At 43.6% G+C, this 25724-nt stretch overlaps 1 protein-coding gene across 2 annotated transcripts in view; it reads left to right on the top strand.

The window, feature by feature from the left end:
* Nucleotides 1–25724, top strand: part of PDHX (pyruvate dehydrogenase complex component X) — a 798051-nt gene that overhangs the window by 669082 nt on the left and 103245 nt on the right. For both annotated transcript variants that reach the window (XM_086959546.1, XM_086959547.1), the window contains exon 8: nucleotides 13594–13652. In XM_086959546.1, the coding sequence (XP_086815672.1) occupies nucleotides 13594–13652 (59 nt within the window). The remainder of the gene's footprint in view (nucleotides 1–13593; nucleotides 13653–25724) is intronic.

The following is a 25724-nucleotide window of genomic DNA, read 5'->3' as shown; positions in this document are numbered from 1 at the left end:
GTTGGTATTGCTGGGGTATCTATTCTAAAGTAAGGAATCTAACACTAACCTGTTTCTTTCAGATGCACAAGTTACTTACCTTCGGTAACGATATATCTGTAAGAAACAGTAGTTAGTGTTAGATTCCTCCCCTGTGGACCGATATCTAGGTTTAAGGTATTTTCCTTCGAGGTCCCTATTTTTATGGCACCAGTGTCAATCTCTGGCATGGCTCTGCGTGCCTGATACGGAAAGCTATGTACAAGAACTGAAGTCAGCGCGCGAGGGTGGCGTCTAGGTACTCCGACATCATCCCGGCGACCACAACACCGACGACTGTTGCAGAGCCGAGGACGACGCCTACCGACGCGCAGGGGTACTGCTATACAAAACTTTCCGGATCCGGTCTGACACCTGGGGATATTCAAAGGTAAGGAATCTAACACTAACTACTGTTTCTTACAGATATATTGTTACTGAAGGTAAGTAACTTGTGCTTTGGTGTTGCAGTGGTATCTTAGTGTGGAAAGACACCCCCAATGCGGCCACTCTCGGGGTAGAGGCCAGTGGGCACATGGAGAGACTGGGAAAGGTATGTCCGCTTCAATATATTGAAGACATCCAAATCCATACCTTACTCATGTCTGTTTGACCGTGCTTTACTCGTATCTTATCAGGTTAGGTTGACTGGCCCCTAGAAGGGAGACAGGGGGGCTCGCTGAGCACCAATCAGCTATCTGTAACAACTTCCTTTCTTGGGGGCTATGGTTGATACAACCCCCTAATGTATCGAGGTATCCACAGCCTCTCAAAAATCAGCATCAAAAGGAATTACAAAGAGGAATTCTTCCTCTGCCTATGCCTCAGAAGTTCCTGGCACTGCAGTGGTAGCCTTGGAGGTTGTTGTGGCACTGGCACAAGCCCAATAAATGTGGGAGCCCTGTGGGCTGAATTATGGGTTCCTAGACCGGGACACTAAACACTCCTTGCTGTTTGCGAGGTATGACACCTGGTCGGTGTCTTCACGGTAAAATAAAGTAGTTTATGCTACCCTGTGAGAGGATGGACCCAGAGGTGGCCCTAAACCTCTAAACACAAAGTAGTAAAGTTCCAGACCCCACTTGCGGGTGTATTGCTCCTGGTGGTCACACTGTTCTCTCTTACCCATATCAAAGCAGAAAGTCCTGTGCATCCGTTTTGTAGCCACCATGATGGTGTCCATGTGGGCTGCCAGCCTGCACATGCGATGCCCACCAGTGGTTGGAAGACCAAGGTGTAGTAACTCCGCACCTGCATTAGGAGCTCCCTAATACAGCCCGCGGCGCCCCTGAAAAGCAAGTGGTGAAATAGACGCAGCAGGTTACAATAATAGTAAATCCATAGCGATAAACAAGAGCGGTGGAGATACTACACTCACGTCTGCTGGAGCAGCGAACAAAGAGTGTGGGGGCTTAGAAGTCAACGATAGACTTTTAGAGGACTTTGAGAAATATGATTGAATAATCTGTTTGGATTCACGTTTTTGCTAGGCTTTTTGGAAACATGGTTTCTTTAATGTTAGATGTTGACTGCTGTTTCATGAAGTGAAGAAAAAAAAGAATAATCCTTGCCTCCAGTCATGACCTTGAATCCTGAAGTAATGGCATTGATACAGTTAAGCCTAGACTGTACCGCTGCAGTGATGGGTGACTCTACTTGGAGAAATGTCAGATTGCTTCTGATAGGGTTTCGTTTTTAATTACCTGTAGCAAGCATAATCCTGTAATAAGTCTACCGAATTCACGGTGAAAGCACGTCTGAGGTCGTTACCCTTTCTCTGCATCATTATGCAGCATGCGCCGCATCAGTTCTCATTTTGCACAATTCGTAGGGATAATGGCCAGACACCACGGTATTCATTTCAAAGTGGCACAAAGATGAACATTCAGCGTGTGAATATATACTGGACATTATACTGCCAGAACAGGATTCCCTTAGACAGCCATGCACAATAATGTTCATCTTGTTAGGGCCAGCCAGATTCAGTGCTTCACCCCTGCATTGTGATAGTAACATAGCAGAAAGCAGTCCAGCATCGATGGCGGTGTGTCACATGATGGGAGCAACACTTTACGAAGACGAGCAGACATTGGTCTTGCAGATTTTTGAATGCTACACAGTTGAAAGTTATGGGTAGATCAACAGACAATGGATAAGGCTTGTTTTTAAAAATTTGCATTTCCAGATATTAAGCATTCCTCTCAAACCTTTTTCTTAAATTTTGTGTGAAGTATACACTTGTCCACTTGCTAGTCTTCCCACTCTCTGTTTATCACTTTTTTCGTATGAATCTTATAATTAAAAAAAATTCTTAGAATGGGGTCTTTGTGAATCCACAGTTTGGATATACAGAGTCTCCCAATCTTCATCATGTTTACCCCTTTTACTGTAATGTCCTGCTAGAGATTTTTTGATCCTACGGAAACGTCACTAGTGGCCACCAAATATATTGTTTTCAGGGGGTCATTCCAAGAAAATTTTACATTTAGATTTTTGTTTTTCTATGTATCATATATTTACTCAGCTCCAAGTCCCACCTTTACCGCTGAACTCCTAGGGCTGGTGCATCGTGTTAGAGGGTGGGTTCTCCCTTAAACATCACAGCTCAATCCAAAAGGATACGTGCACTCTCGGGGTAAACCAATATTTATTCAAAGCAGTTGTCTCAGACATGTTTCGGCGTGCTGCCTTTCTCAATGAGCAAACCTGCTAAAATATGTCATCCGATGATTGTTAGGCTTATGAGTTCTGTTATAGCTTCCCATTGGTGGGCTCACAGCCTATGGGAGGACTACAGTTCGTATGGCCGTGATTGCACAGCTGCGTATTTACTGCCTTGTTAATTGAGCATTGTGCAGTTTATTTGTCCTCTATTACCTCTTACAAGTGGTCAACAGTTATTTTTACAGTTAGCATATATAGTTATTTTTTTTAGTAAGTCAACATGTAGAGATTTCTGTTTTCTGTGCTTGATTAACGTAGCATTTTTGACCGAGGGTTGGTATTCTTTGGCACCTGATAGCCTCTAATCAGTCTCAGCTACCGGCTTGATCGCACTTGATAAGGGAAACACATTTTACTACCTTCACTGTCAGCACATTATTGTGCCTGCTAAATCATCCTCTGCTCCCCTGTTCACACTATCATCCTCTGCTTCCCTGTTCACACTATCATCCTCTGCTCCCCTGTTCACACTTTCATCCTCTGCTCCCCTTTTCGCACTATCATCCTCTGCTCCTCTTTTCGCACTATCATCCTCTACTCCCCTGTTCACACTATCATCCTCTGCTCCCCTTTTCACTATCATCCTCTGCTCCCATTTTCACACCATCATCCCCTACTCCCCTTTTCACACTATCATCCTCTGCTCCCCTTTTCACATTATCATCCTCTGGTCCCCTTTTCACACTATCATCCTCTGGTCCCCTTTTCACACTATCATCCCCTACTCCCCTTTTCACACTATCATCCTCTGCTCCCCTTTTCACACTATCATCCCCTACTCCCCTTTTCACACTATCATCCTCTGGTCCCCTTTTCACACTATCATCATCTGGTCCCCTTTTCACACTATCATCCCCTACTCCCCTTTTCACACTATCATCCTCTGGTCCCCTTTTCACACTATCATCCCCTACTCCCCTTTTCACCCTATCATCCTCTGATCCCCTTTTCACACTATCATCCCCTACTCCCCTTTTCACACTATCATCCTATGCTCCCCTTTTCACACTATCATCCTCTGCTCCCCTTTTCACACTATCATCCTCTGCTCCCCTTTTCACACTATCATCCTCTGCTCCCCTGTTCACACTATCATCAGAACAATTGATGGGAATGCCACAATTTTCAACTGCCATGCAATCCTTTGTGATTGCAAGAATAGTGTAGTTATAAAGTACGCAACTACAGGGTTGCCATGACATCTGTAGCAAAGCTGTTGAGACCTCTAGCTGTGGCCATCAGTAATCCTTCCATGTTTTAATAACCCTTTCCAGAGAGGAAGAATCATGTTCATAGGATATGACCTCAGATGCATTCACTGGTTGCCATCAGTACAACCTTCTCATCTGTACATGGTCTCAGAGACCCTTCATGGCATCTTAAAAGTCGGCCTGCAATGGTAGTCCGCAGTCATGGCATGTAAGCGTCCTGTTCTATATTGACATGCAGAGTCTGAAGGGCCGCCGGACAGCTGTAAATTTGGATGGCCTAGAATGAACCATTGAGGCAGTGCTTCTATGGCTACAGGGTATGTATATGGACCAGAAATCTTCCCTGGTCATTGGCTAATGATAGAATCCATGCAGGCATTAATTAGGTGATTAATGAACTGCGATTTAAAACCAGTGGATATAACATGCTCTCAGGGTCTGCCAGTAGCTTGGCTGATAGAGCTAAAGGGAGAGTCACCCCCATGTCAGTTCTCAGGGTATTATTTGCTCCCTTTCATCAGTCATTGGACCTTGGGTATGGCTGTGGGAAGTGCACTGTATTTCCTGCAATTCTCTGTTGTATGTCAGAATACATTTCTTTTCATGTGTAGTAGATACCAGAGTAAATGTTGTATGCCACTCCTGTGTCGTAGATGCGTGTTAGAGACTTATGCACCTGCATTCATGCGTAAACCTTTTAACAAATTGATAGTTTTGTTGTTGAACAAAGTGTCTATGCCGGACCTCAATCATGGACCAAGAGAACAGATCCTACAAAGAAAGTTCTGATGAAGCTGATGGGGAAGTAGGGATTACTTATACTCGTCTATATTCACAACCTACTAGGAGCTCAAGATCGGCACTAAGTTACCACTGGCCATTCCTAGACTCTCCAGGGTGTACCTTGATCATCGGAGCCGAAAGTTCTCAACTACTTGAGGGGGAAATTTAAGAACAGAATGGGTTATGAAATTGCAACAACTTCCCTCCTTTCTACTGCCCTTTAACTAGTCTTCCGAGGCCCTTTTCCAGATCTCCTTTGGTTTAAATTCAGTTGGAAGAAGATGAACTAGCATGTAGCCCTAATAGAAGTTAATTGAACCCAAACCTGCCATTTCGTCTACTTCTCTTCCCAGTCTCCGTTGTAATTTAGCCAAAGCAGGACCAAATCAAATCATACTAGTTAACATGCTAGACACGCGGAGCCTATTGGGATTTATATAAACCAAAGCCTTGGTTTCTGTGGCATTACTTTTTATTCAGTGGTACAGAAGAAAGAGTATATTCTGTAGTTATCAGTTTAGAGCATGTCATTGTTCCTGGTTTGTGTTGAGTCCATTGATAAGTAGCCGTGGGTTGCACATCAGTCCATACATTTCACTTATTAAAAAGGAGGCTGCAGCTCTTTGTGGACACTGGTCCTCTGCAGGTTTCATGTTGGCCGGGATGTGAGGAGTGGCTGCATTCTCGCTTTCAAAGCTGATAGGCTGTACCCCACTTATGAGAATGACTATCCCCCCATCAGCAAAACTGCCATGTAAGATGAGTAAGCACAATATGTATTAATTCTAAAGACAAATACTATGCGAGTTGTACGAAAGATGTGTCATATAGGTGTAAAGCAAAGTGCTTAGTCTACGCTTATTAGCCAGCTAGCACCAAGTGTCTAACAGGGCTGTAGTAATCAGAAAGGTTGCGTTTCTCAGCCCCTGAGACTCCCAACAAATGCTTTTATTGTCTGGCACTCAGAAACAAGTACATGTGTAACCAGTACGTGTCTGAAGGACCCCTTGTCATTTACCCTGTATATGATTGTGCTTCTCGGCATTGTTTGTTGAGATCACAACCTAGGCTTCCTTTTGATTGCACATAATGTGAATTGCTCTGGAAATAAAATGATTTTCCAATTCAGTGTAAAACACATTGACCTTTGAAGAGTGACCTGAAATGCTTAAAAAACATGACATGTCTAAAAGCAAGACCTGCCTTAATCGTTGCAAGGTTGCTTTGCCATGATCAAGGTGTTGTCACACGGTATAAGATATTGTTCTCAAATGATTTGATTAGAAATATTGATCTGTATGTCTTTTAGCTAGGTTCGAGCAAATGAGTGTCATTCTGATAGTATAGTATTTTTAAGGACTGCGATAGGTTCAGGTTCCAATACTGTTTTAACACTGTTAGAATCTATCTCAGAACATAGTAAATTTTAAATATGGTTGCATATACATATATACATGGCAGGAGTTTATTATATTTAGAATTCGACGTTTCAGACTCTTGAATTTCCCCACTTTAACTGCTAATCCTGAAACACATTGTAAAACCTTGGTCCCAACCTCTGTAGATGTATTGTGATCACACCGTATCTGTAAACACATATAATTTAGAATTGTGCCAGTGAAATTTTATTAGTTAATTGCTCTTGGCATGCTTTATAAAGATCCCGATGCATAAAGTAAGCACAGATCAGCCATGACTAGTTCGTCTCAGCAGAGTGAGCCTATGAGAACTGGAAGGTTAGAAATAGCCTGTGAGGTTTCTGGTGAAGTTACTCTTCTATCCCACTCATACCAAGAATGTTATACCACCCCCTCATCTCCGGCTTCACTGTGTGCCATTCTCTTGTGAGTTTATAATGCTGATGTTCTAGGAATTCTCCTTCTTTTAATCTGATATTGCAAAAGCAGTGTCTTCAGGTCGGAGAAGCATCTGATATGAATCTTTTTAGGTCGAAGCCGCCATCTTGGGGTGTTAGACGGACCGGGAGGGTCGGCCGAGGACAAGGGGAGAGGTCTCCGGGGAGAGCCGTCTCCAGCGATCGTACAGACGAGTAACTTCCCCCCCACAGATGTACACCACACAAAGATAAGGTTTAACGTTCTTTATAAGCAATCTTTAAGTACGGTGGAATGGTACAAGGAGGTCTGGACTCAGGGGTCCCCTCGGTTCTAGTCTCTTGGATGGGAAAAGGGGGTAGCGGGACAGTCTTGTTACCAATCTGGTAGATGCGATGATAAGATGGATAGCTCACAATCCTCGAGCTCGGCGTTCTAGATGGTCGGGCCGCGGCGGAGCCAGCAGGTCCCGAGATGATCGATGGTAGCGACGGTCCGCGGCGGAGCCAGCAGGTCCCGGTGAAGGTGGTAGTTACAACGGTCCGCGGCCACGCCAGCAGGTCCCGACGAGGATGAAGGTTTCAGAAGGTTGCGGCAGCGCCAGCAGGCAAGACAATAGTTCGCAAGGCAGGGCTACGGCAGTGCCAGTAGTCCGTCAAGGATGAGTTCTTCACTGCGTCTCTCGACTCCAGGATACAACTGCCTTCCTGCTCTGGAGCTGCCCCAGTTATAGGTCTGGCGCCCTTTGATGTCCGGACCCTCGCACTTGGAGGTCGGGAGGTCCGGGATGAGGGAGTCCAGACACCCAGCAGGGGGGTGGAGCCAGCGCCTGGGGGAGCTGGGGGCGATCGGCACCTGGCGGGGGAGAGCCATCGACACTTCTTTCTCCCATTGACCTGCCAAGTGGTCCGTTCACCTCCTGGGTGGATGGTGGTGCCGGGATGTCTGGGCCTGGCCAGGCCCAGGGTTAGGGTCGATCTGAGGCCACGTGGCCTCGTGGTGCAGTGTCCAAGATGGCGGCCAGGCCGGGCGAGGGGGCCGGTAGTGATTCGGCCCCATGATGCAGAGATGTCCGGGGGCAGGAGTCCCGTATGAGACGGGGAGCGGGTGGCTTCTGTGGGTAACACCTGGAGGGCCGGGCTCGGGTCCTGTCATGCGGGGAGGGAGCAAGCCCTTCACGTGGCCTGTCCAACATGGGGACATTCAGCAAGCTTCCCTGGGGATGCCTTCCACCCCTAGTTGGCTTTGTGGTTTGTCACTCACATTTTCTGGCTTTCGGTTTGCTGTCTTTATTTGTTTTAGGCTGTCCAGCGTGAGTTTGTGCTGCCGAAGGAACAAAGTCTTTTCACACTACCTCTACTCTTCGCCACTACAGTCTAGGCCACTCTACTCTTTTGCTTACCTTGTGAGCGCACTTGTTGGGTGGCCACACCTCACACCATGTCAGCAGCTTGAACTGTTTCCAGTCCTCGCCTCTAACAAACGAGAGTGCCTGGTCTGCGATTCACCAAAGGTCAAAGGTAGCCGAGGTGGAACTGTACAACCTCTAAACCTCTTGGTGACATCACAGGGCAGAACCAAAGCCTCATCCCTATCTTGAACAGCCACCTATTGGATGCTGAATGCCAGAAAAAGAGCAACGATTGGAAATACAGAAAGTAAACAGGAATTCGACCTTTCTGCGAATTGTTTTTGTTTCCTCTTTCATAAATCCCTTCGACCCTCGATATGAAGGGGAGGGTGTAGAGGTAGCAAGGGGGTAGGAGGGGCGGGGGCAGAGGGAGATGCTAATGTCACCAGATTTGTAGTCTTAATTTGCTTCCTTTGGACTGGCACGTCTAATAATCCTGACTTGCAGCATCAAATCCCAGGGCTGGAATCATGTTCTCTCAACGACATGCAGAGAGGTAGCGGTATCCTGCACTCGTCGTCATATTTATCTCAAGTGGCTGCATGTGGAAGAGTCTGTGTAAATATTTTAAATACAGGTGAGAAGTTATGCTCTCTGGTAAAGACAGTTAACTTCCTGGAGTACTAGTTGAAGCTGGACCGTATGAACTCCTGTTTCAACATTGCCAGGGCCTGATTGGCTCTCTTCACACCATTTTGTATTGTCTGGTTACATTTTCATCTATGACAGTATCCGTTTGCAGAATATTTTGAACCTGAGCTTTAAGCACATTTGACAAATGTGCTTATTGCAACCGCAAGGATACTCTAGTGTAAGTGTCCCATAACCTTAGCATCCCATTCTTGTCACTGCCCTGATCTGCCTTGGTGAGTGTGAAGTCCTAATGTAGAATACATTTGTTACATTAGAAATTGGAGACGGCTTGAAACCTGTGTTTCAGTCTTTTCGTTAGTGGAGAATTGAAGCTTGTGTAGGAAATTGGAGTCTTACACCTATGGTCAAAAGACACAGCCTTGATGTGAGCTGAGACTGAGCTCCCACGAGGTCCAAATAATCTGATACACAAAGGCGGGGGCGTCGTGAACCTGCAGCGGGGTTAGGGTGTATGAATGAAAGAATGTGTGAAAGGGGAGATGGGTAAAAGAATGCGTGAGTAAAAAGGATGGGTGAAAGGGTGCATGTGTGGATGTAATGCTGCGTGGGTGGGTTAATGCGTGAAAGGATGCATGGGTGGGTAAAATGGGTGATAGGTTGCATGAGCGGGTGAATGGGAGAAAGGATGGATGTATAAAAGGATGGGCAAGAGGGTGGATGGGTAAAAGGATGGATTGAATGGTGAAAGACTGAATGATGGATGATAGAAGGAACGGATGGCAGGATGTGAAGGTGAAATGTTTGATATATGGATAGATGTTTGGATTGAAGAGACAAAAGGAGCTAATATAGGGAGTGTCACACTCACTTGTTTTGCTTTCTTGGATCCATCTGAACTTTGGTTCATAATGGGGGGTATTTTAATTTTCTCCCTTGCACAAAAGCAAATTAGCTACTGAGATGGCAGTTTATTTCCCTTAATTAGGCCTTCACTTGAGAAAAAGCATCTGTGTAACAACTTACCAAGCAACAATACCTTGATAAATAATAGACTTAAAAGGTACCAATCAAGCTGGTTAAAGTAAGAAATACATGTATTATCCAGAAACTGACAGGATGCAGAAGTTGGGGGTACGGATCAAGAGTTATAAAGAAAGCAAAAACTGCTCCATAGGAAATCATTGGAAAAATAGTTTATCCTATTATCACTGATAACATTGTCTTTCATTTCTGATTTTCCCCCTCATTATACTGATGAAGGACTTTATCTAGACATGTTATCCAGAATGCAAGTGTTCTGGATACCTTGACAGAAACAGAACTGGCCTCACCATATAAGGAAAGGGTCTCTTATGGAACTACAGCAGCCTACTATAGACTCTATGGCTATCCTTCTGACTGAAATCTGACGACCTTGGCCCGTCTTCTTCGGAGTCTTCACTGCCCGTCAATGAAGTCCCGACAGACACTCGGATTGCTGTGTGGGTGGATCTCAAATCGGTGCTGCTAGTAAGTCGTACTATAGCTAGGTGCCACAGAACTGCTCTGGGTGATCTAGCCTTTTTGACAAACACCCTTCAACAGAAAGTCAGATAGACCAGCAAAGTGAAATTAAATGAAAAGAGCATTTATAGAGCGCGATAGCTACCCTCAGGCGTCCTAGCGCTGCAGACATCACGCTTATTACACAACAGTTCAAGGCTATTCTAGTTTGTTAAAAAGCAGGGTTTTTGGGAGTTTACGGAAGTTGAGTAATTTAGGCTCTGATCTGAGTTGGAGGGGGAGGGAGTTCCAGAGTCTGGCCGAGTTGTGGGAGAACGAGCGGCCTCCACACCTGGCTCTCTTGAACCTCGGTGTTACGGCCAGGAAAGAAGATCCGGATCTGAGCTGTCTGTTTGGGTGATAGGCTGTAATGAAAGATTGGTTAATTATAGCGCCTGTTCTACAGCAGGTTTGGTGAGCAATGCACATTGCTTTAAATTCAACCCTTTCCCTCACTGGGAGCCAGTGGAGGTCCTTCAGTCTGGGTTTGACCGGGAGTCGGCGGCGGATCTGGAGAAGGGTTCTAGCTGCACAGTTTTGGAGGATCTGTAGCTTGTTTATGGTCGTCTGGGGTGCACCTAGGTAAAGGGCGTTCCCGAATCCAGACGAGATAGGATCAGATCCTGGACCATTATCTGTCTTGCATGAAAAGGTAGCAGGGGAAGGATTTTACGTAAGAGTCTTAGCAGGCCAAAGCAGGTGGCTGAGAGTTTGGCTGCGTGGCAGTTGAAATTAAGGGATTTATCCAATCAGATGCCCATGCTTTTGATCGTATCTTTAGGCACGGGGCAGGTCCGAGACAAGGAGGCCAGAATGAGTTGTTGGTGGTATTAATGGAACTGCCAAGGAGCATGAGCTCCGTTTTGTCCCTATTCATTTTGAGACAGGAAGATGTCATCCACTCGGCGACTGCTTCCAGGCAATTTTTCAGACAATTCGGTGTGGCTTTCAGGGGATTGAGAGCCACCAGTAGTGAATCTGAAAGCCTCTCCCAATGCCCCGCTGGTGGACATTCTGACCACATTGATGCGTTTGGAAGGAGAATATTCTCCTATTTGTCTTCACGCTCTCTAAATGCAGTCTGCCTGCTAAGTAGATGCGCCCGCTCTCTCTCGGACATAGCGATCAAGGTCTTGCCTGCCCTATCAGAGAAATTTCAGAAGTACCCTACAAAAACGTGGTCTTATTCGGAAGTCAGACCTTGAAGTATTTTTGTTTTTGACCACTTGAGGTGTGCTGCCACTTGCTTGATGATCCAGACAGATAGAAGTTGTACCATTGTACACCAAGCTTTTGCAGTGGGTCGAGTATTTGGGTAGCCTGCACGAATGAATGAGAATTCCCTAGTAACATTAATTTACTACACACCTCCAAACCCAAGTAAATATAACACAAGATACAGCCAGAACACTTGATGGGTTTAATTTCTGAGGTTACTTCACACCCAAGCAGCTGTTGCTTAAAACATCTCTTGGGTAGACTTAGCTGAGGATACTAAGTGGGACTGCCATCTGGAATTGCTCAAGGTGATTTTGGGCATATGGTATAAACAAATAGACACTTTGACACTTTTATAGTGTAATCAAATGTCATGTTATATTAGGAATTCATGACATTTTATATATTGTTTTGCGATTTGTTTACATTTTATTGGAAAAATATTTTTATTTTAAGGACAAGATTAGTATACTATGACGAAGAGACGTTAATGTGATGTGAAACAGCTGTAGTAAGATAGGAAACACATGCAATATTATATATTTTCCCCTGTATTTGTAAATATGCATCTAGTCGAGTGCACGCACGTGTATTTTATTTGTTGATAGATGAATAGGTAGCCTTAATTCTGCTGATTCTGTACTTAAGTGAATTCTAGCATCTTGATATGGCCTGGGAAGCACTTAAGCACTTAAGAACGTTCTTACTATGAATGTGGGAAATGTTTTATTCCGGTGTGCTCATAGTAAGCCTTTGCCACAGCTCTGATACAAGACAAACGTGAAATACTAAAGGTCTGTGTGCTCTACAGAAAATTGAACAATGAGAGAGAGATAACCAGGTGTAGAATTTACAAGTAGAAATTGTTTATTGAAATATTTCCATATCGGTCTCAATTGGAGCCATGGACCTTTTCGTTTTATAAGGTTTTAATTGATGTGATGGTACTAATGTGGATGAGTTAATTCCATCACAAGACTTTCATCTGTTGACGAGATTTTTTTTTAAAATAATTATTTTTACTGAAACAAGCATCAGTTCATATAGACAATACAGAGGACACAGTAAATGAAAAAAATAATAACATGCGGATGATAAGGATTGTATTACGACATAAGAAGGGAACATCACTGGGTAAGGGTGGTATTCGGTTCAGGGGGTGCATAGATTTCACCCCGATAACTATTCCAAGAGCTTCCGATATGTGCCCATTTTTTGGGGCAACCCCTAGCGACATATACCGTCTTCTCCCTATGTTGACGAGATTTTTATTAGAAGTCAAATGAAGCTTCTTTTTCCATGAATTCCTAGACTTGTTTAAGATGCATTAAAGTGCTCTGATGTTGATTAAACCCACAGTGATCAAAGGTGCATATTTCACTGTGTCCATCTTCATTTGGACAATCCAAAAGATTAGGAGGAAAGGTGTTTGATCAGCGGCACTTTGATATTCGTTGCTAGTGTCTGAGTGAAAGGAACTCTGCTTGGATCCAAGGGCCTGGTGCATTAAAGGGTTTTACTCATTCTGTGTCTAGGGTAAAATGTGTTAGTGCGCATGGCCATAGTCTTTGATTTCAAAGATTCAAATCGTGACAGTGTGTCCGAGTAGGTAATACCTTTGTTTTTCGAATCAGTAAAAAAGTGGGATGTGCATTTTTGTGATTCCTATTTTTTTGTATAACTGGAATATTTTGATGGTCTGTGCTAATGTGCTCACCTTGTAATACACAAGACATCTGCATTTACAACTATAAAGATGATCTTCTTAGAGAGGTACAGTTAACTGGTACATGCAGCTGCTAGTGCTTGAATGTATGAATTACTTATTTGGTATGACTCTACAAACGCAGTCTGCTCAAATTACTCTCGGTTGGATGGAGTAAAATGAATGGCTTCAGTAATTTAGTAGCCTTTACATGTATAAATCAATTTGCCTATTGCATGTTACCCTTGTCATTACTTTTGTCATCCTTTCATATGATCAATTTGTGGGGCACCTAATAGACGACTGTGTTGCTTCCAGCAGTACTTTTGTCTTTGTTAAATTAAGACGTTTTTTTCGGGTACCTGATGGAGGGGTTGTTGCTATCATCTAAGCTTCAGCTTTGACAAAATGGTTGTTTTGCAATTTGTATATTTGGTATTAATGTAACAAAGAAAATTATTTCAAAGTTTAGTCGAGCCATTGTATTATGAACCAATGAGGTTTGGAAAAAAGGTGGATTTTGCCTGACTATTGTTTTCTGTCTCTTTCTAGACGATGTCAAAGTTTCAGTGAATGATTTTATCATCAAAGTGACGGCCGTGACCCTTAAAGTAAGTGAATTTCCAACTGCTAACGAATGAATGGACTGGTTTAAGGTTTCGCTTCTGAAGGCATGTGGGTGCGCTAACTTGTTCATGGTTGTTGTTACACTGGCCCAGTGGCAGCTTCTCCGCTTAGGCTTGTTTGAGCAGTGCAAAAGAAAAAGAAAGCAGTTATTCTCATAATATTTTTCTTTAGACTTCTACCAAGTCTGGCGGGGCAGGACTCTGCTACCGTCATCAGAGGGAGCAGTAGTGGTTTGCCCATTCCTAAGTGCGCAATGACGCTTTGACTGGCTCTCTAGGGCTGGACAAACTGTCAGGTGCACTTGGCATGTTCGCCATTGGGCACAGCCCCGTGGAGAACATGCCAACCCTACTCAGCTAATGCATGAGCATCCAAACATGATACATGAGTTTCCAAACAGTACACACAAGCGTCCAAAAAGGACACTCAGATCAATCCCGATGCTCCTCCTGTAGCATCGGGATTGGCTGGCAGAGTCGGAAGCCTGGGTGTTTCCGGGGCTGCAGAAGATTGATGACGAGGAAAGGCGTACTGCGGCGTTGGAAAAGGTAAATTCTTTTTCTTTAACCCCCACCCCCTCCCTACCATTCCTGTTCATAGGCCGCCGCAACTGCACTGGCCGCAGTCGTGTTCATTCGCTGCAGTGATTTTGATACAGAAAAATGTGTTTGGATCGCATGTGAAGTCCCAGTACTTTTGCTGCTTGGACATCTGTGATTCCAGTAAATCCCCCACCCGGCCGGCCGATGTTCGTTTTTAGGTCTCGCCTAGCGTTGCAGCGCGCATGCGCTCCTCGCTCTGCGAGGGATTTTGTAATCGAGGAGATTTTAGCAAGGGGCTTGAAGCCCCGCCCATTACTTTAATTGGCTGGCGTCCTCATTTATGGAAATCGGTGGCCTGCGATTGGAAATAAGGCTTGTTTGTTACCGCCCTGTCTCCTTTTCTGAATGCCCATTTGGACTCGATGATTTGCTTTATGGCTGTCATGAAGGTATTTGTTATCTGTATGAGTCGTTGACTCCGTGATTATGTTTCTGAAGTTGCTTACACGCACAACACCCATGGCGCGCTTTCACTTTCCTAGCAGACTGTCCCTTTTTCCCATCATGCTTTCACCTAAAGTAAAAGCGCAATGCAAGGTGCTGCTTGTTATTACTCTGTTAAAGTTTACCATATAATTTAGGATGGTTTACCTGGCTTGAATTACCAGGATAGGTAATAAAATTAAAATGTATTTCATACAGGGGCTTTAAACATGACTTGCCTCGAGCTCTGAAAAATCTTTCAGACGACACTGGTATTTCCTCCTCCGTTTCCTTCGGTCTTTCTCTTATCGCTCTCTTCTTCTTTCTCACACCTCCCAACCGCCTATCGTCTTTCCCTCCTCGTGCTGTACGACGTTGCAGGCCAGATAAACATGGCGGCCGGCTGCGCTTACCCTTTCATGTCGCTGTAGCCGGCCCTGGATGACTCTTGCCGAGCCCGGCGTGTGTAGGTGTATCCAGGAAGCAGCAGCAGAAAAGGACTTTCACTTTCCCACAAAGTGCTTGTTTAATGTGGTGGTTTCCTCGAAATGCTCCTATTGTATCACAGTCTAAGAATATTTTCTGTGCCGCTGCCAGTCTGAAATAGATGCTGCAACAGGACAATGCAGTGAAGCCGGCCGCCCCCTGTTTCCCGCCGGGGAGGTTCTTACTAAAACACGGTGTGAGGTGTGCATAACTAGAAAGAGAATCCAGGGAAAGAGGCGTTGACCAAGCTAGCAGGTTTGGATTTTTCAAAGTGCATGCAACTTCAGTACTTGCAAAGACAAAGCACGCATGCTACCTCAACCTATGTGTAGTTGTGCACAGAGTCACGAGAGCTACAAGAACTCATTCAGACAGAGAATAAAAACCTTCTCTTGTGCCGAGTCTGGAAATTGGCAGAATAAATGAACCAGCAGTATTTTGCAATGCTATATGTCTCGCAAGAACACAATTTTGAGCTATTGCCATTGTAAATGGCAATGCCTTTTATTTATGTTTTGGTTTTTAAAAACCTAAATAAAAAGCACTGTCATTTACAATATCAATAGCTCAAATTTGCGTAAATGCAAAACCTATTGCATTGCAAATATTTGTTGATCGTTCTTATGCTGTGGATATCCACCAAGGTTTATGGTTCAGTCTTGTTAATTTAGTTTTTGGGATCAACTAAGACCTCGTTGCTGATCTTTAAATATGCACTTTTAACCGAGAGGATATTATAATAATTGTCTGACGCTTTTGTCAGCTGCTGCTGCACTCAGATCGCACCTTCTACATCTGGCACCTTTTAACCAGCCAGCATGTTTTATTAGTAACAGTGCAGAATGCAGTGAACTCAAATGCATGTTACTGCCCTCGGCGGTGTGAACTGCCTGCCTGCCTTTAGTTGGCCCATAACCACCTTCTCGTCTGTGTTGTTTAGCACATCTCGTGCTGCCCGTGGGCACCTTCACTGCGTGATCATCATACCTATGGTGTCGCAGACCTTGCAGTACACGACAAAATGAATAGAGTTCATCTTATCTGAAGAATCCAAGATACGTCTGGTTTGTAATCCCAATGCCCATATAACACATGACCTCAACTGGCTGACTATACACACACTGGAAAGATGTCCTTTACTGGAGTCTTGAAGAAAAGGTAGGCCAGAGAGAAAAGTCAAAAGGAGGTAAGAATAGGGATATAGCAGCTCTCTAGACTCAAATGTTAATGCATCTTATGTGAGTGTATCTGTGGCCAGGCTTGAAGTTGAATTACAGCATCACAGGAGCTCATAGACCCAGGTAGAATGGAAGGATAAAATACGAAGAATATAGTCCATGGCTGAGAAAAAGAGACGAGAAAGGTGATTTACGAGTGGACAGAGTCAGCACACTGCCCAACACTGCAAGCCTTGGGGTGATTTGGTCAAACACTTAACCATGAGCCTGTATAGTCCAGATTCTTCTATTCTTCTCCTGGCAGCATCAACACAGTGTACACGTTTTGAAGAAAAATGTTGTGGTCCTAGTTCGTGCATGGTTTAAGATTACTCAATAACCCTAGTACATGCTTACCATTGTGAAATCTTTTTCATGGTACTGAAATAATTGATATTCATCTGCCTCGCATTAACCTCTAACAACTTCCATTCATTTTCTGAACCAGCCAAACAATGGAATCAGCACTTTCGCATCTGTCCATCATATTCAGCACCAAATTGTCTATGTACACAGGTAGTGATTGGCATAGTATCGAACTACGCACCTACCCAGAGTCTCTGTACTAACTTTAGGCTTCCTTCAGTGCCAAGGTCATGCTCTGTTTCAGTGCCAAGATCATGCTCTGTTCCATCCAGGTTCTGATCAAAATGGTATTTTGGCAGATAAATAATAAATCCCAGATTTCTATCATGTAAAGGGGAGTATCCTTCCAGAAGGCTTGTTTGTAGAGAATGGTTTCACATACCCCAGGCACATCAGGATCTTAGCATGAACAATTGGAGAATGTTGTTGAAGCCTTGGTGGAGGCTTCGAAGGGGCCCTGAGTGGTGGTAATACATGTGAATACTCCATTGAAGAAGCTGAAAGTTCTACCTTGTGTCTACTATGTCTGAATGTGACTGCATGTGATAGGAGGATCGCCTCGGGCGAAGTGTCTGATGGGACGTGGCGGTGCTCGTATGTATGTCATGCCCTTTGTGGATGTCTCAGTACATCATAGCGTGACCTGTTGTGTGGAAAACGTGTAATATTGACCTTTGCCTACAGACCAATGCAGGTTGCACATATTATGTCCATGCTTTGCAAGGTGGAACGTTGTCCAATACGTCACTGCCGACGTAATACTCGTCCACTAGGTGATGTAATTCTTCTTCCACCTAGAGAACTGCAAAACAACCTTACGTTTCCCATACACAAAATAAACGTTTTGAAAACAGTTAAGCCTTGAAATTTTAATTTTTAATGATCAACTGAATCGTTAAATAAGGAGCTGTAATGTTATCTCTTACTCTAAGACTTTACGTTTTCACATTTTTAAATAACCTAGTTCATTTATATTCTAAATACAATATCTTATTGTTGAAGCATATTGCTTTTCTGCTTAAATTCTCTGGCTTTCAGTTCAATCAGATTTGTCTTCCACATTCTTTCCTTCTTCAGCGTGAGGCTTAGGGAACCCTTTATCATTTGGACCCTTGATTTCTACTTAGAGTGGCTTAAAGACTTTGACCCAATAGATAGGTTTTTTGTGACCTTTAGAGGTACTAAACTTGGTAAACAGGCTTAGAAATCGATAGACCGGTCAATATTTCCTGTTTTTCTTATATTTCCTGTGATGACCATCCTCCCCTGAAGGAGTTAATTGCACATGTACTTAAATCCAAGTTGGTGTTGGCGGCGCTTCTGCAATACACCCTCTGAGCGTAAACTAGTTGCTAGCACTACACATTCAACATTTGCTTACTGTTAAACACGTGGCCAAGCCCTCCACAAGCTCTACTTGTCTAGGCTGAGAAACCACCTCCCAAATTTTAGATTAGGGACAGCCGGTCCCCAGCTGTCCCACTAGATAAGACAGCTGGGGACCGGATGTACCTGTAAAACATTACTGCCTGTAGTATGGCTTACATTGGTTGTTCTTTAACCCCTCCCTCCCATTTTGCATATGACCCACTCGCCATGCCCTCTCTCTTTGGATCTTAGGTGGATTAAGACAAGGACCCGTGCAAGGAAGGTGCCTTGATGGATATGCATTGAGGGATATGCATCGCGGGCTCTTAAGAAATCTAAGGCCATAGACTTGCTGTGAAAGGGTCTGCGGTTGCTTCACTATTGAGAGAGTAAAGGACTTCAAAAGTCACTGTGGGTGTAACTGTTATCTCTTGCTCCATTCTACTTTAAGCAGAGTAGTTATGCCTCCCTCGTGTCCTTGATCATTTTTAGAATTTTTGAAGTTCTAAGTAGCTCTCTTTACCAGGGATATTTCTTAACTTTCACATTTTTAATTCTCTTGTAGTTTCTGCGCTTATTATTGTTTTTTGCTGTGAATAGTCGAGGTTGATCTGTCCTCTGGAGCCTTTTAGTGCAGAGTAAGTTTAGTATGCCTGCCCCAGAGATCCTTATTTCTACTGACATTGTCTCACTCCATGGTAAGAGCATCAATCTCTTTTTTCCACCTTTGTTAATTTATAAAACCTTAATCTGTAGGCTTCCTCAGTTCACTGGTCCTGTTGTCCGGTTCGCTGGGTCCGTCTGCCCTCCATAAACTGGAACTGTTCTTTCCTTACTGCCTAGTGCCAAGCTGCAAAACCAGGGGCCAGAACCCAGGTGCCAAAGTCTATTTTTAGAATCAAAACAAAGCAAGCCCTTTCGAAAAGTCTGACCTGGTGCTTTGAGCTGGACTGAAATCTGCCTTGTTCATGGTTCAGTTGTGTATAGAATTGGTTTTCTGACGGCTCGCTCGCCCATAAGGGCACTGCCTGCTGCGCCAACTCCTTGTGTATTGAAAACTTAAGCCAAGCTAGCAGATGTATCCCATGCACAACGGATGCATAGTTACAACAGTGATAATTTGTATAAAGCACATCAAAGATGATAATGATTCTTAGTGCATAAACTGAAATGGCATTATAATCCTTGGAAACCTTAGAAAGATGACAGACCAAGACAACCCTGCTTGGGTTGATTCCAAACTGCAGGTTACATGCAAGTCTTAGGTGGGTTGGTACCCACTCATTTGTTAGACTGAGCTACATTCTGTATGCGAAGTGCTGTGAAGGCAGAGTCATCGAACACTGAGCATCCACTGAGCAGGTACCATACTGACACCCATTCGAGGATGATTCTTTTTAAAAGCTAATGTGAGGACACGATAGGCCTTGCACCTTATATATTGCGTTTCCTATACAAAAGTGGACTCTTTCTTGCCTGGTCCCCGTAACCTGTGTAATACCCTTCTTATTTACAAGCATCACATATCAGAACTCCATATTTCAGCTTTCTTTAACTATCCTACCTATGATCAAAATTGGCCAAAAGGTAAATTGTAGTAATTGTGCACTTGTTAACTTCCCTTAACAATATGTAATTGTTTAGTAGGCTAGGGGGAAATAGAGCCGAGCATCAGAGCTCTGTCCTTTTGGGGAATATAAAAGTATGGGCAGAGTGTTTGAATTAATCTCAGTCGTTAGTAATTACTCGGGGCATCCCCTCCATCATTATTTTTGCTCATCATACCATCCCGTACTGTACCCAGGCATATACAGATCAGCCGTAGTCCTGTTCCAGTCCAGCCTGAGATTCCAAGCCAGGTCCGCTCTGTACCAGAGCAAAAAAAAACTCTGACTAGTTAAGGCCTATTGCGACTCCTTCAGTAGGGTGCAGCTTGGTTCCACTGGCACTGTGAGCATGGGACCCACATCCGGGCACATCCATCACACTTAAGGTGCCTCACTGATGAGTACAAAAATGATGAGTGGATTGTGAATTAATCTCAGTCATTGGCAATTATTTGTGGCACATCCCAGTCCGTCATTCTTTTTGTCCACCAAGTCACTTCTGGCATGACACAGCCATATACAAATCACCTTTGGTCCAGCTCGAACTGCCAGACCAGGACCACTCTGAACCGGAACACAAAAAACCCAGAATAGTTTTGCCCTATTTGGGGTCTTCCTCTGGGATTCAGAACTCACTACTGACAAACGGCACAAAGAATATGCAGTTGGCCCATTAACTATTACAACATGATTTTCTCAGTGCAACACTAGGATTTGTAAGTAATTTACACAATATTGGAAAATTCCTTTGAGATCTTTTACAGAAATATATTTACAAACTCCCCAAAAATTATATTACCACAATCTCCCTTTCTGTGACACTGCAACATGCCAGAGGGGTGCTTAGAGCGCCAAACCTCTGTGCCCCAGGGTGGCCAGATGCGTGAGGGCGCCCTGACTTAAGTGACAGGCTGGGGTGGGGTCTGTATGTGCCAAGGCCATGCCTACAAGTGTCTGAACCGGCACAGCTGCTAGCCTTCACTTCCGTGTGCCCATGTCCTTATGGTGAACTCACCGGCAAAGCTTGCAGTTGATCTTTCCAATTAGCCCGTCGTGATGGTATTAGTTAGCATTTCGGAGTTTTTCCAATTACGACTAAGAGACACATCGAAGGCTGTGAGGAGTGCGACAAGGCAGTTTGTTTATTAATTGTTGTTTCCTACAGCGTGAACTCAGATGGCACAGAAGGGGCTGCATTGACAGACGGTACCTACACTGTTGTGGAATAAAAAAAGAGATTGACACGGAAGCTGTAATATCAAAGCAAATAGATTTATTACCCTCTCATAAGGGAGACTACGTCAATTCGGTCCACTCAGGCCACTGTAGGAGGTAGTCTAAGGAGTACAGAAACCATGGGCCTTTTATGGCCAGTTTATAGCTAATTAAGCATGAAGACTCAAAAAGAGGTGGTACAAGTATACACAAGTATGGCTATTTCATATGTATGGACAACTGGAAACTACTTAGACAACAGAGGGGGAGGAGTAACAAAAACCCTTACATCAGTTGGAATAGCCTGACAGTAATACATTAAGATAGATACAATCTGGCAGCTACAGGACTTTCTGATCATACATTGCTCTGGCTCCGTGCTGAAGGAGTTAATTATAGTTGATGATTCAAGCAAAATAAAAGGGCAGGCAACAGTGTAGACGGGAGAAGCACATGGCTAACTAAAATGGCTGCCATAACCAAAATGGCTTATGCTTATGCAAACAGCGATTTCTGCTAGTTTCCACACTGTGCTGTAGGAGGGAACGCTGCGGCAGCTGCCAGGAACCCTCTCCCATGAAAGTCCAGTAGCTGTGTTCACCATCTAGCCTCGGTCATGGATCTGCTGTAAATTATGAAAGGAAGCCACCAAGAGCCACCCGAGCCGTGGCGCACAGCGCCCGCGCCCAGCATTGCTTCTTCTGGGGGCTGGGTAATGACAAACCTGGCATAAAGTTTTACTTCAAGCAGAACAGCTTGCCCTCTGCGCACTGTTGCAATTCCAAAAAGTGGAATAAATGAAATTATTCTATTTTGTTTGAATGCTAGACACTTTAAATCCAAAAACACTATACAAGTTGTGCGTGTTTGATTTTACTCTTTACTGACATGTCTCTCAAATCAACTCATGGCATTATTTATATGTACAAATTCTCATTGAAACACAAAAATTATAAATTACAAACAACACATTTGCAAATACGTCAACAATGGGATACTTTTCATATGTTCCCTGCCCAATGCATTTCGGGCCTCGCAGCCCTTCGTCAGGGGCAATGCCTAAAAAAACAAAACAAACAAAAATTGCCTTTACTTTAGTGCAATCGGTTCTTTAAATATGCAAAGTACACCGCAAGTCACTGTATGCATTGAAAAGAGGTGTGTTTATTTAGGCACGGTTATCATTGTACGGGTTATATTGAAACCCTTTATATCATGTAGCACGCCCTTCGTTGTGGGTAGAGTCACGGAGGTTAATGGCACGTTTCCCCATGTTCCTTCTATTTGTTTAGAGCAGATCTTCCGGGTCCAGTGGGAGAACACAAGTCTTGTGGGATCAGTGGTCGTTTGTCACGTTGAAGTTGGGATTACTATTTTTGCGTTTTCGAGTAAGTGAAGAGGAACTTTCCATGTAGTTGCGAGTTACTTTTCAACTAAAGCTGTAACATGTTGCTAAAATGCGCCGTTTTTACATTTTAGAATTGGAGGGAAGCGTCCACAATCAAAACACCTACATTTCTCGGTCTTCTTTCCAACTCATACCTTTAGTCTTCATGTGAGTATGATCAGAAAATACTGTTGACAGGTTTATAGGATCAGTAATTAACCTGCACATGAGCAGATTTAATGAAATGCATACAGTGACTTGCGGTGTACTTTGCATATTTAAAGAACCGATTGCACTAAAGTAAAGGCAATTTTTGTTTGTTTTGTTTTTTTAGGCATTGCCCCTGACGAAGGGCTGCGAGGCCCGAAATGCATTGGGCAGGGAACATATGAAAAGTATCCCATTGTTGACGTATTTGCAAATGTGTTGTTTGTAATTTATAATTTTTGTGTTTCAATGAGAATTTGTACATATAAATAATGCCATGAGTTGATTTGAGAGACATGTCAGTAAAGAGTAAAATCAAACACGCACAACTTGTATAGTGTTTTTGGATTTAAAGTGTCTAGCATTCAAACAAAATAGAATAATTTCATTTATTCCACTTTTTGGAATTGCAACAGTGCGCAGAGGGCAAGCTGTTCTGCTTGATGTCTTTGTTCTTTGTAATTACTTGATGGAGTTTGGACTATCCATCTCCTTCTGCCAGCACGCATAGATAATTTTGTTGAAAAGTCATTGTGGGTAAAGTGAGCGAATTAAGGAGTGCCTTTCCCATCACTAATCTCTATAAAGTTTTACTTAACACGAGACAGCACAGACTGCTACATCTGATCCGGACTACACTCAGCAACAGCAGCAGTTTGAAAGTTAAACAAGCTATCACCACGCCTTTGCGGGAATGGAAAAGAAAATTAGGAAAGTGAAAGCGCACCAGCCTGCAGTGGGAAAAACTAATTACGACAGACCTCAAGCAAACGATCCAGTCTGGGTGGGCGGGGCTTAAAGGCGACAGGCTGTCACCAAAAGGCCTCACTCCAAATCAAAAGCGAGCATTTAGAATAAAGTGTTACGTGTGCCAATGAAAAGCATGAGCGGAGCTTCGACTCCACTTCCGAAAGCAACCCGACAACAATAGATCTCGCAGAGCGACAGCGCATACGCTGCGACCCTAGGCAAGACCTAAAAATCTCTTTGAGGATACTCCAGGGTGTGTCCTTGCACTGTCTCCGATGTTAGTTTTTGATGTGGGTGACTGATCGTGGCTCGTCAAGCAACACTGTAAATGGGGGGTCAGGATGCACACCTCGTAATCCAATTTGTCAAAGTTATTTCATTTCATCTGATGCTTGCGTGCTGATTGGATGTAGTGCCATGCCCTACCGGCACTAGAGTTAACTACTTCACTGTAATGGGGGCTACATCTAGCCCCGAACAAACGCACAGCTGAATGTGCACAATTGCATACATTTTTACCAATTTTAAAAAAAAACATATATGTCCATTTTACTCCATAATTTTCCATATTTCTGATCATTATTCTTCTGTTTTAATTCAAGTCCACACGCTGAAGTTGTCTATGCTGTTTCCGAATTTTTACTGTTCAACTATGTCTATCCAGACTTTAAGAATGAACAGGACTAGAGCATAAATTCATTTCAGGCAGTGTTTATTTTAAAAGTACCCAATGCATTTCGGGCTAAACGCCCTTCTTCGGGGGTCTCTGTAAACAAATAAAAATAATCACAGTCACCAATTCAGTTGTCCACTCGATTATAGCATTACCAACTACCAAAGCCATTTTGATTCAAGCCATTATTCTGTTGCAAAGAACATTAATACATTTAAAAGGCTTTTCGCCACAGTTCTGTGCTTAGCAAGTGTCCCTGAGTATACGGCGCGTTCATTAATTTGTTCCTGTCTGTTTAAATCTTTGTCGCATTGCCATTCTCCAAGCTGTTGAAACCTCCCCATCATTCAATTCCTTACGTTCGATTTTACACGCGATGCAAATCGAACGTAAGGAATTGAATGATGGGGAGGTTTCAACAGCTTGGAGAATGGGAATGCGACAAAGATTTAAACAGACAGGAACAAATTAATGAACGCGCCGTATACTCGGGGACACTTGCTAAGCACAGAGCTGTGGCGAAAAGCCTTTTAAATGTATTAATGTTCTTTGCAACAGAATAATGGCTTGAATCAAAATGGCTTTGGTAGTTGGTAATGCTATAATCGAGTGGACAACTGAATTGGTGACTATGATTATTTTTATTTGTTTACAGAGACCCCCGAAGAAGGGCGTTTAGCCCGAAATGCATTGGGTACTTTTAAAATAAACACTGCCTGAAATGAATTTATGCTCTAGTCCTGTTTATTCTTAAAGTCTGGATAGACATAGTTGAACAGTAAAAATTCGGAAACAGCATAGACAACTTCAGCGTGTGGACTCGAATTAAAACAGAAGAATAATGATCAGAAATATGGAAAATTATGGAGTAAAATGGACATATATGGTTTTTTTTAAAATTGGTAAAAATTTATGCAATTGTGCACATTCAGCTGTGCGTTTGTTCGGGGCTAGATGTAGCCCCCATTACAGTGAAGTCGTCAAGCAACACCACAGCGTTCCTATGCCTCTTACCCTCAGTGTCCACTTAAAAGCTCTGGCCAAGCTATTTAGTTGTAGCATGCAATACCTACATTGATAATAAAATTGAATATAAATCATTATTCTGTATACAGTTTATTGATAGCAGCCCCTGTGCAGTGCTACTCACAGGATTTGTGCTAATGGTAATTTGGTGATACCAAATGTACATACAGCCTTCTCTTCAGATACTCCTGTCCAACCCAGTTCAAAGGCATCCTTTGTGATGAAGGTATGGTAACAGTACTCCTTAACTCTACAAGGCAGAGCATTTTCTTGAACCCTTTGAGACTGCAAAGCGTAGAATAGTATTGGGCCACTGGGCTGCAAATCACGATTCGTGCACTCAGGGTGCAACACGTGACCAATCTTGTCATTCCGTTCTAACTAGATTCCCTTTCCGTATTACACGTCTTTCTGCCCTGTGTGTGAATGTCTATACAACTTACAGGCATGTCTTGTTCTAGGTCACTGTGTCCCAGCTGTCGCGTAGAAGGTTATGCTACGAGTGTGCTGTCCTGTGTGGTGTGGAATGATTGGGACTAACAGGTCAGTAAGGAAATGGCCTGCTCCTTCTAGTGTACCTGTACACTTAGGTGTAGCAGAGTAATGATTCCTACGTTTTGCACCAGAATGCGCGATGATTCTTGAAAGACTCCTCTTTGATACGCAGCACTGGGAGAGTTGGCTATATTAGTGCTATGTGTAAAATGCTTCTCTGTTCCCTCATCTCTC

The sequence above is a fragment of the Lissotriton vulgaris genome, chromosome 2_2, assembly GCF_964263255.1.
Source record: "Lissotriton vulgaris chromosome 2_2, aLisVul1.2, whole genome shotgun sequence".
Lineage (NCBI taxonomy): Eukaryota > Metazoa > Chordata > Amphibia > Caudata > Salamandridae > Lissotriton > Lissotriton vulgaris.
Note: the sequence above shows the minus strand (reverse complement) of the source record. Positions and strands in the feature narration are given on the sequence as shown.